The 12,738-nt window shown below is 38.6% G+C and overlaps 1 protein-coding gene across 1 annotated transcript in view; it reads left to right on the top strand.

The window, feature by feature from the left end:
* trip4 (thyroid hormone receptor interactor 4) overlaps positions 1-12,738 on the top strand; it is a 90,504-nt gene that overhangs the window by 53,595 nt on the left and 24,171 nt on the right. The window contains exon 12 of the mRNA XM_084107599.1: positions 1,751-1,853. Within this exon, the coding sequence (XP_083963725.1) occupies positions 1,751-1,853 (103 nt within the window). The remainder of the gene's footprint in view (positions 1-1,750; positions 1,854-12,738) is intronic.

The raw sequence follows: 12,738 nt of genomic DNA, 5'->3' as shown, positions 1-12,738 counted from the left end.
TCAAATGAAGCGCCGCCTTCCCGGAATGCTTTGCGGGCGCGACAAAGTCGCTTGACGTCACCCATAGGAATATAGTGGAGAGCGGCGCGACAGAAGTGTCGCACGGACAAGTGGATCAGCGCCGTGAGGCGCTGGAGAGCATTATTCGTTTGAATGCAAAATACAATTTCACCACTAGATGGGAGAAATTCCTACACACAGTCCCTTTAAGGACCCAGATTTTACACAGATGTTTTTTTAACACCCATATGGAATCCCAAGTATCCTAAAATATAAAAATAGTTTTTTATTCAGTATGTATATATATTTTTTCTGGTGTAATTTTTGTTCATGGGTTTTTGACGATGATGTGAGCATGTTACACACACCGTCCATGATGGCATCTAGAGAATTTGGCAGCTTCTGTTTTGTTGACAGATGCGTTGAGTTTTATTTGATGCATATCCTTTGACATTAACTACAAAAGGGTATATTTGTCCTTTCATTTGTCTAGAATGCAAAACTGGTTATTAAAATGGTACAAATATTTAATGTTAAGGTATGCACTCTAAATTTGAGCAAGTTGACCTTATATACTTTAATGTTAGTGTTTTTTGTCAACCTTTCATCTGCTGATCTTGACGCAACATTTAGTTTTTTATATGTATATAATTTTTGTCTTGTTCATGGGTTTTTGATGATGATGTGAGCATGTTACACAAACCGTCCATGATGGCATCTAGAGAATTTGGCAGCTTCTGTTTTGTTGAGAGATGCGTTTTATTGGACGCATATCGTTTGACATGAACTACAAAAGGGTATATTTGTTTTAAAGGTTTTTAAAATGCTAAAAATATTTAATGTAAGGTATGCACTCTTAATTTGAGCAAATTGACCTTATATACTTTAATGTTAGTGTTATTTGTCAACCTTTCATCTGCTGATCTTGATACAACATTTCTTTTTATATATGTATATAATTTTTGTCTTGTTCATGGGTTTTTGATGATGATGTGAGCATGTTACACAAACCGTCCATGATGGCATCTAGAGAATTTGGCAGCTTCTGTTTTGTTGATAGATGCGTTGAGTTTTATTTGATGCATATCCTTTGACATGAACTACAAAAGGGTATATTTGTCCTTTCATTGTTCTAGAATGCAAAACTGGTTATTAAAATGGTACAAATATTTAATGTAAGGTATGCACCCTAAATTGAGCAAGTTGACCTTATATACTTTAATGTTACTGTTATTTCTCCATGTTATTTGTCAACCTCTCATCTTCTGATCTCGACGCAACATTTCCCCACAAACATTTCAATCAGATATGTGACCGTATCACCACACGAGTGTTGGTAAATCTGGCAGTGTCTGAATTGATCCACATCTCCTGCGAGACGACTCAAGTATGCAGAGGGACCTCATATCTGCAGCACTTCTAAAAGCCCTGATTGTGTCAAGCTCTCTTTGCCGCTTTTAGTGTGGGGGTGGGGGGTGGAGAAATAGTGTTGTGAAAAGCTTGCGCTTCTTAAATGCCGTGATGCAATCATACGACTCTCTGATGGTCTGGAGGAAATAAGATGACCTGTGCCTTCCCTCGACAGATTAGATAGATGTCACCTTTCTTATGAAAGTGTCAGTCAATTTCGCCTCTCCTGTGTGTTGCCTATCAATTACGGGGAAGAGAAGCCTTTCAAAGCAGCCCTGCTTTCTGTGCGTGGTAACCAAGTGGCTGAACACAGCTCATTGTTTCCTCTCTCTCTTTTCAGTATCCCAGGATCAGTGAGGAGTCGACTTCTCCATTTGTCTTCATTTGCTCCAACCCCCAGGAGTTGGTGGTGAAATTTCCCATGAAAGGGAAACACAAGATTTGTAAGTCCCGCCTGCCTCTTTTCATGTGCCGGCTCTAGTCGTTCAGCCTTTCTACACTCTCTCATTTAAACACATGCATGTCTAATGAGCAGTCTATGGAGACAGCGGTTTTAAGCATCATATAGGCCACTTTACACATGAACGCAGGCAAATTCATTATGCTGCCCCAGTAAGATACTTTTTAACCAAGACATCGCATTCTGTACTGTGCAGAAGTCTTTAGATGTTTCACAAAAACATATATCCAATTATCTATAGTATTAGGGGTGTAACGGCACACAAACTTGACGGTTCGGTACGTACCTCGGTATTGAAGTCACGGTTCGGTACAGCAGGAGTGAGAAAACTAAACACAAAATTGCTTCTTTTTTCTTTTCTTTTTTTTTTTAAAATGTAAACTTTTTTTTTTTACCAAATGTGTAAATGTGTTTAAATAAATTCTATTATAATTAGAATTTTCTTAAGGATAAAAAAATCTATCTTGGCTAATGCTGTAAACTATATGGGAAACCCTTACTTACATACAGTGAGGAAAATAAGTATTTGAACACCCTGCTATTTTGCAAGTTCTCCCACTTAGAAATCATGGAGGGGTCTGAAATTGTCATCGTAGGTGCATGTCCACTGTGAGAGACATAATCTAAAAAAAAAATCCAGAAATCACAATGTATGATTTTTTTAACTATTTATTTGTATGATACAGCTGCAAATAAGTATTTGAACACCTGAGAAAATCGATGTTAATATTTGGTACAGTAGCCTTTGTTTGCAATTACAGAGCTGGGTCTTCCAACATGACAATGATCCGTTTCTTGTAGTTTTTCACCAGGTTTGCACACACTGCAGGAGGGATTTTGGCCCACTCCTCCACACAGATCTTCTCTAGATCAGTCAGGTTTCTGGGCTGTCGCTGAGAAACACGGAGTTTGAGCTCCCTCCAAAGATTCTCTATTGGGTTTAGGTCTGGAGACTGACTAGGCCACGGCAGAACCTTGATATGCTTCTTACAGAGCCACTCCTTGGTTATCCTGGCTGTGTGCTTCGGGTCATTGTCATGTTGGAAGACCCAGCCTCGACCCATCTTCAATGCTCTAACTGAGGGAAGGAGGTTGTTCCCCAAAATCTCACAATACATGGCTCCGGTCATCCTCTCCTTAATACAATGCAGTCGCCCTGTCCCATGTGCAGAAAAACACCCCCAAAGCATGATGCTACCACCCCCATGCTTCACAGTAGGGATGGTGTTCTTGGGATGGTACTCATCATTCTTCTTCCTCCAAACACGTTTAGTGGAATTATGACCAAAAAGTTCTATTTTGGTCTCATCTGACCACATGACTTTCTCCCATGACTCCTCTGGATCATCCAAATGGTCATTGGCAAACTTAAGACGGGCCTTGACATGTGATGGTTTAAGCAGGGGAACCTTCCGTGCCATGCATGATTTCAAACCATGACGTCTTAGTGTATTACCAACAGTAACCTTGGAAACGGTGGTCCCAGCTCTTTTCAGGTCATTGACCAGCTCCTCCCGTGTAGTTCTGGGCTGATTTCTCACCTTTCTTAGGATCATTGAGACCCCACAAGGTGAGATCTTGCATGGAGCCCCAGTCCGAGGGAGATTGACAGTCATGTTTAGCTTCTTCCATTTTCTAATGATTGCTCCAACAGTGGACCTTTTTTCACCAAGCTGCTTGGCAATTTCCCCGTAGCCCTTTCCAGCCTTGTGGAGGTGTACAATTTTGTCTCTAGTGTCTTTGGACAGCTCTTTGGTCTTGGCCATGTTAGTAGTTGGATTCTTACTGATTGTATGGGGTGGACAGGTGTCTTTATGCAGCTAACGACCTCAAACAGGTGCATCTAATTTAGGATAATAAATGGAGTGGAGGTGGACATTTTAAAGGCAGACTAACAGGTCTTTGAGGGTCAGAATTCTAGCTGATAGACAGGTGTTCAAATACGTATTTGCAGCTGTATCATACAAATAAATAGTTAAAAAATCATATATTGTGATATATTCTGGATTTTTTTTTTTAGATTATGTCTCTCACAGTGGACATGCACCTACGATGACAATTTCAGACCCCTCCATGATTTCCAAGTGGGAGAACTTGCAAAATAGCAGGGTGTTCAAATACTTATTTTCCTCACTGTATTACTATAATATTAAAGGTTACAATTAACAACAGAGCCCAAATTATTAAATTCAGTTGCTATTTATTTTTAGATATAATAGTCAACACTCATAATAAAATAATAAAAACGTACTGTAAATTGCACATAAGACAGGTTTTGCATTAACTTCTAAATCTAATTATAAAGAGTATTATAAAGAGTAAAAATTATAAATTTTTGAAATATTATAATTTACACAGTGGCTGTCATAACTTGTTTTCATGACAAATTTATTTAAACATACATTAAATAATCAAGACATTACTAATAGGTTAAGTAAATATAATGAATAGGCTAATATAGTGCATATATGAAATGCTTCTCTCTGGAGTTAATTTCTCCAGCGAACTAACCTGCTGTCGTCACTAAATGCCCGAGGTTAATGTAATGCTATGTGAGATATTATTATATTATTCTCAAGCTGTTTTATTGATAACACTGGTTGAAGATACCGTTCATCTTCCTCTCCTTCTTCGCTTTTTACTGGTAGCAAACAGCGTTGCATTGCCGTGCGCGCCCCCTTCTGGATAGGAGTGTGGGTCGCCTGTGACTGACTGTATTCGTTGCATGTGAATACATGTATTGTTACACCCCTATATAGTATACAATATTTGCAAAACTAATGTTTGGAAATGTAAAATGGCACACTAAAGCAAAAAATAAAAATAAAAATCGTAAAGCAAATGTTTTTGAGAAGCATCTTATGCACTGTACTGTATATCCTTCACAGAGAAGGCAATCACATGGAATATTGCACCAAGCTTGGTAAAAAAAAAAAAAATAGTAAAGTTCTTGTTAGATGAAGCAAAGGCAGTGTTGATTTAAAAAATAATCTTGTATTATGTTTTTGTGATTTGAGTGTCGTATAATTAGCTTGCTAATGCAAAAGCCCGATATCATTTTTGAGTGTCCAGTGAGGAAAGCTATTTTAGCCCATTTACACAGTAGACATTGAGGCAGTTTTACAACAGCGCTATGATTTTACACACCAATTTTCATAATTACTTCACCACTCTTTTCATGCAATATGTCATATGGTGAAATTTTCCTTGAAAACACAAGCTGCTTCTTTTCATATATTGGACTGGTATATCTTATCAGTTCATGCTTATTGTTGTCTTCACTATCATCTAGCTTTGGTTCCCTTTGGTTATGATCAAGGTGTTTGTTAATTTGATTTTCACATCGTGGATGTCTAGATAATCACATCTTTAGGCATTTCCAATATTATTGGTAGCATATTTGATTTGCATGAGTTTAAAAACCATTCAATTACCATAAAATATCCATTGGAAAACCAATGGTGATATTGTGGAGATTGTACCAGAGTATATGTCAGTGGCCTACCATTTGATAGTCAATCGTTTGAAAAAAAATTTGTAGTGGCTATGGAGATCAAAAGACAGTGATTAATGTAAAAATATTCAAACAAAGTGAAACAAACAATTGTCGGTCTGAACAAAAGACAAATGCACTCCAGCTGTTCCTTTCCCCTTGACGTTTCCTGGGTTTTCCACAGCTCAGGATAGTCACTAATGAAGGGTTTGGGTCTGTGCATGTTCTTGTGGTCCCATCAGTCAGAGTGATAGGTCACATGGCATTTACGGCTCTGGTGATCGGGCAAAAACACCTCATGGCAGTGTACTTCTGGGAGGTCCTACGCCAGCTGAGTAGCTGCCATTGAGATGAATGGGAATGCTAACTGATGAATGTTAAGCTTTTTTTCTGGGAATGATAGAACCTCTTGTTCCAGCCACATGACCCACGTTTTGTCACCAGACATCATGAAAAAAACCTATATGTGACCCTGGAACACAAAACCAGTCATAAGTCGCACGGGTATATTTGTATAGCCAACAATACATTGTATGGGTCAAAATGATCGATTTTTATTTTATGCCAAAAATCATTAGGATATTAAGTAAAGATCATGTTCCATGAAGATATTTTGTAAATGTCCTATTGTACATATATAAAAAAAAAATATTTTTGCAACATCGAGAACTTCATTTGGACAACTTTAAAGGCGATTTTCTCAATATATATATTTTTTTTTTCACCCTCAGATTCCAGATTTTCAAATAGTATCTCGGCCAAATATTGTCCTATCCTAACAAACCATACATCAATGGAAAGCTTATTTATTCAGCTTTTGGTAACCTTGCTACATATGTTACATGTACTTACCATAGTAATAACAGTTAATTATTCATAATTACATGCTACTAACCCTCAACCAAATCCTAATCCTACCCTAACCCTAGAGTAAGTACATGTTGTTAATTAATATTACTCAGTACTTAAATGTATAATTGCACTGTAACAAAGACACCTTAAATTAAAGTGTAACCCAGCTTTCATATGATATATAAATCTCAATTTAAAAAAATTACCCTTGTGACTGGTTTTGTTGTCCAGGCAGGGTCACATATGATGACAGAAACGGAGAAGTACGAATAGTTCTATAGGAATACATTGTTTCTATCTACAGTCTTGTTTGTAGAAAATCTCCACTCTTAACGGAAGTTGTTTGGTGTCATTTTTCCCAGTCATTCTTCACAGCAGCTCAACTGTCAACAATGGTGTTATTTCACAGTACAGACTGGAAGCATTTCACACTTGGATAGTATCTGCGTGCAGTTCCTCCTTAATCACATGTGCACATTCTTCTGTTCAACCTGCTTAGCTTTCTCAGATAAAAAATGGTCAATTAATTATACAACTGAATTTGTGAATTCTCGGGGTGGAAAGCGTCTCTGACAAGCATGGGGGATTGCTTTTACAAGAGCACTGGCGACTCAGTGTTCGGATTCTTTTGTTTTCGCATAAAGGAAGCACAAAGCCAGGCCCTCAAAAGCGATCCGTCCTTCTGACATTCAATGCGCTCTTCTTTCTCCACCAGCTTTTCATATCGTAATGGAGAATTTTATATCCGTTTTGACCTTGTGTCTATCCACCGTTTCCCATTCATTTTCATTCTCTCCTAAGCTGCCAGAGCTCTCAAGAGAGTCGACCTCCATGAACTCCTCATTGGGTGAATGGGGGAGGCGATATGGACTGATAAGCTGGGAGGGCAGTTAAGAGTAAGAAGTCACCACAGAGATGTCCTGCCCTTTACTTCTTCCATGTCTTTCGAGGTTTATCCAACATTAGGGTCAATGTGTCACCCTTCTTGTCCTGCACATGAAGACCAAACAACTTTGTCTTTTTCACGTTGTTCCAAAAACCGGATGGGGTATATGGATTAGCAATCAAATAAGATTGCCATTACAAAAAGCTATTACAGAAAACTGACTTGCATAATAGAAAACCATCCATCCACCACTCATTGTTGCTGGAATTGCTGACATTTAGATGTGGCAAATTTGGACTCTCTTTGGACAAAATGTCCGTTCGCTGATTAAAACAACTGTATTAAAAGCTGTGGGTGCTGAGGTTTCTGAATCTTTTATTCTGTCATTTCATCTCCTCACTGAAGGTCACCCTCGCTGCACCGAGCTAACAGAGATATCCTGATGAGTGGCATCAGCCATGTGTGAATATTGCAAGTTCACATCAGTGATTCTGTTACATGCCAGCCTTTTAAAGGCTAAAGGTTGTCTCTCTCTTCTTGCTTTATTCGAATCAATATGGCTTCAATATCCAAACAAGTGTGCCTTGGAAGCTGCATGCATTAATAATATGCAGCCCAGCTTCTAGAATGCTGTGTTGAACTGCTTTGCTGAAGGATGGATTTAAAGTTAGATGATCTATTTATTTCTTGAAAGGAAACCAATTTTGTTTGTTTTAACCAACTGGTAATAAACAGGCTTCTGAATGTCTGCTTCACTTGGCAACTTATTCTGGCCAAGAACGATCCACATAGATCAGGAAGAGATTTTCCGACCAAAATGTACAGCGACTAGCCACAGTTTGTTTAATTTTTCTATATTGTTTAAGGGCAAAATAAAAACTTTGTACGTTTACACGACGACGATATCCTTAAAACGGAGAAGTTTTTCCTTTTAGTTTTCCACGTACAGACGACACCATTGTCAAATGATCCCCATTCATTCGGATCCGCAAAAACGACTAAAAACATTCTGTATTCTGTATTCATCAGATGGCGATGAAACACTATAGACTAAACGCGTAATACACATGTGCATGACGTCATCGTCTTCAGAGATTCGCGTTTTTATTGTTTACACGGAGACCGTTTTCAAAAACGTGCACTTTAAAACCCGTTTTCAAAACTTTGCGTTTTTAGGCACCCAAAACGCCGTTGTCATGTAAACGAACGGCCAAAACGCATAAAAAGTTTTACGTTTTTAGTTGAAATTGTTGTCGTTTAAACAGCCCCTTAGTTCTCAAATTCAATTAATAAGTTTGTTAGTAGGTGTGCAATACAGTGCAACCAGTGTAGTATAATTGACAAGCAAATGACTTTAGCGTGTTCGTGTTTTCAATTAATCATTTAAAAATACCGGTTTAACCAATTTGGGAACTCGTGGACTATTTCACAGACTCTAAAAACAAAGTGAGATATACTGTTCTGCACATGGACTCAATGACACACGCTCAACTCCTTTAACACTTTTTTTTTTTAACCATATTTAAATCCATTCGCAGAATTCTGCCAGATTGTCCCACACAATCGTTGCAGAAAAGTGTGTAAAATCACCCACCAGTTACCTCACACCCACCAGCTACCTTACCAAGGGGCTATAGTAGCCTGAGGCCATGTGATTATCGACTTCAACTTCTACTGTTAGCGCCTTTTCTTTTTCTCCCTGCAGTGCCCTTGTTTCTACACTTTTTTTTTCCCTTTCATTTCACCACAACCTTTTTTCATTCTCTTCCATAGGGTAAGTAAAAAGAGAGGTTTTGATTTATTCATGGACTCCTTTTTTATATTCATGTATTTTCCAGGGCTATCTGGGTGCGGTGGAATTTCTTGCTTCAGCGGCTGCTGGGATGCTCGACAGAAATCGGGTTTCATGTCTATTGAGCCTTGCGGTGGGGGAAGGGAATGTGTATTGGGGGTGGTTATGTATTACCCAGGAAATGTGCAGCAGGCTTCAGAGGTGACAGGCTGTGTTTATTACAGATCTGTCACACAGCTAATGGGCAGCCGGGAACTGGCTGCTTCACTAATGTGAAGGAGAAGCGTGCAATGAACAAGAGGACTTTAGTGCTCAGAGAAGGGCTTCCTCCCCCTATTTGCCCTTTAAACTCAAAGCATTGATTGTGATATCAAACAAACAGGCAAAAGGTGAACGAATGTTACCGGAAATCACAGTTTTCAAACATTGCACAGGTGTTATAACACTGGATGAGTGGGTGAGTAGTGAGCAGGGATGAGTTTATCCAAAACAAGTTACAGCAGACATTACTGGCAGGCTCAGAGGGATTTTTTGGCATTTACTTTGCTGATTTTGGGTGGAATTTTCAGACATTGCACAGAAGTTATAAAACTGCATGCTAGTAGTCAAGTGATCACTACAGCAGACCTTTTTTAAATTGTGTTTAAAAGTCCCCCTGTAGTCTATCATTTTATCCCTTAACTCATCTTTGATCACCAAAATGACATATTTAAATGTTTTTTCTTTGAAAAAACAAAACTCTAAACCCTTGCCTCATTTAGTATATGCGACTCTATGAATATGCACATTAGCCCCGACTCGGAGAAAACGGAGAAGTTTTTCCTTTTAGTTTTCCACGTACAGACGACACCATTGTCAAAACGATCCCCATTAATTCGGGGATCAAAACATTTAAATGTTTTTTCTTTGAAAAAACAAAACTCTAAACCCTTGCCTCATTTAGTATATGCGAATATGCACATTAGCCCCGACTCAGCAGCTCAGAGATCCACTCGTTGACGATCTCTTTGGTTTTTGGAACTGTCTTTGGTTTTAATGAGAAAAAAACAATGGTGTTGACTTATGAATTTGCTCATGGTTTGTCTTAAAGCATATTAAAGACACCACATAGTCATATAAACAACATTAAAAACTTGATTTTCATCACAGGGGGACTTTAATGGAGCTGAAAAACAAAATATGTATATTCCGCAAACATGCAAATGGCAGATCTGCAGAGTTCATGTTGGCCCTGTACTAGTCATTGTGATTTTTGCCAAGTAAGATATGTTCCTCAACAACTTTTGCAAGTCCTGAAAGAATATTCCTTTCAAAGAATATAGACCTAACATTGACGTAAACTAATCTTATAAACTAGTATCTAGCATATGCCTTGTTTTCTGCTCTTAAATTACAAATTCATAAATTGGAAAAGAACAGGAAAATGAGTACACAGCCTAAATATATATATAGGTCAGCGTGTCAAATTCTTAGGAAGTGGAGGAGGGATGGAGAAGCTTGTTGAATTTCCACTCCCCAACCTAATGTTTTTCCAGGAATTTGTCCTACTTGGCACAATCATGGTGTCCGTACATTATTACAGGGTCAATTCCCCTGGATAAACCTTGGGTTAAGTGCCTTAAACAGTGATGTCGGTTTAAAGCTCGTTCCTTACAAGGCTCGAGCCGGCAACCTTCCCGTACTCACTCCTCCACACCAACACCCCCTTTTACAGGTGGGTGAGCATAAGAGATTATGTAACATTTTCATGTTCGGAGAGAACCCGTGTTTTTGAGAAACTATTGGGTTGAGTTTTTACTTTAAAAAATTAAATCGAGGCTCTGATATTTGCAAAACCATTGCAGTTACAGCTTTGGATATTTTTGTCATTTTCTAATTTAAACAACGGCCATGTTTTTCAAGGTAGACCAATTTCATAATGGACTATGATAGCAAATCATTGCAAAGACATTGTATGTCAATTTAGAAGTCAATCAGACCAACGGTACTGTAGTTAGAGCCAATTCCATGTTTTGTTCAATTATAGCACCACCAAGTGGCGCAGTTCCACCGGTTTTTGTATGTGTCCTCAGAGTGCCCCCATACATAAGCGTGTCAAATTTGGTGAAATTATCTCGTTTTGTTTTGGAGTTATAGAATTTTATATTTATGAGCCCACACCGGACTTTAATTGCATTTTTTTGCCACTTATTAGCAATAGGTTGTGCTGTTCAGTTTCCTAGTGCAAAATGTTCGCACTGTATTTCAGTGGACCAAAAAAATGAATTATGTGTTGATATATTTCCTATTGAACTAGGAAGTTTCTGTGGGATATATTGAAAGAATAGTTGCAGTCCTGAACCATGATTTACTGCTTGCTGATTGGACGCAGGAAAAGGAACATTTCAAGAGAAAGACTGTAAACTGTTATCACTTAATGACAAGTTTAAAACAGTATAACTCATTGATTGGGCTCTACTTCTATCCCTCGCTGCCTTGTTTTCATCCGTGTAACTTTTAAATGTGGTGTTTATCCTGAAAAAGATCTGTTAATGTTTCTTAGTAACTGAAAACAAATTTAGTCTACTTTGAGAGGTGTCCTGGAGGCCATGTGGAATAAAGTTTAAGAGTGTAATTGCTGGCTACTTTTCCAAGCTCCCACACAGAGTTGTTCACTCGTATCGTGGTGTGTGATCAAAATATCAACAAGCGGTTTTGACACGCTTGTATATCTGTCTCCTTGATACAACCCTTCAGTGCTAAGAAGACTTGCTAGCTTTTAAACTGAGTGCTACATAAACACATAAAAGATATGTGTACGTGAAAAGAGAATTGGAGGGAGACTGTTCGACACTGCCAGAAAAGAAAACAAGCAAGCCTTTGAAGGTCCTGTGCATTCAAGCAACTCTCCAAGAACGTGGTTGGTATTTTGCTATAAGTCGAAATAGACATAATTGTCATTTCAAGCACAGGTCAGCCTAGCATGAAATGTAAATAAATAACACAGTTAGACCTTTCTTCCTGTTCTTTAAGACCATGACAGACAAGTCAATGTTTGTGAGCATCTGCTGGGCTAGTTTTTGTAAAAGACTAGTCTTTTTGTGTGTGTTCAACTCAGGCTTTTGTCCGAGACGCAGCCGACTTGACTTGGTGTGGCATGGCCTTTAAACTTAGGCTGTGTCTGAAATCGCCCCCCATACCCTTAAATAAGGCACTATTTAAGGGGACAGTCATTTGTAGATGTGTCCGAAACCGTAGTGGATGTTATTGAGCGCACTCGTTCAATCCCACAATGCACCACAACAACGAGTGTACAACTGATGTACGCTCAATGGCTAAAGAATACCAATAATTTACTGTGAGAGTCACGCACTGAATGAATTCCAGCGTCCCGCCAGAAGATGGCGCTCACAACTGAATCAAATCATCCATCCATTTTCCAAACCGCGATTTATTAAATTGTTTAATTTATGCATGCTAGTTTCCACATTTTCATTATGATTGAAGCTGCCAGTTTTCTACATTTCAATTAAAGCGTAACTCTCGCCAAAATGCAACCTAGGGTCTTTTTGGGAATCTACCCGAGGCAAACTTTCGTTAAAAAGCATAATTAGAATGGAAACGCCACTTTTAAGATTGACCGTATTTTCGTTTTCGGTCAAATTGCCTTTTGAATGGGAGTGCTTGGGGCACAACTATGATAACATCAAAATCGCTATTTTTAAAACACTAAGAAGGCCCGACACAACATGAAACTTCGCTGGAAGTATCAGCAGGGGCTCTACACATAGAAAGAAAAGAAACACAGAAAGATTTTGAACAACTCACTGTAGCTGTTGTTGTTTCTGGCCGCCGGCATTTTGTCA

Source organism: Abramis brama (genome assembly GCF_963993115.1).
Source record: "Abramis brama genome assembly, chromosome: 3".
NCBI lineage: Eukaryota > Metazoa > Chordata > Actinopteri > Cypriniformes > Leuciscidae > Abramis > Abramis brama.
The sequence above is the reverse complement of the archived record's forward strand: the minus strand, read 5'-3'. Positions and strand labels throughout refer to the sequence as shown.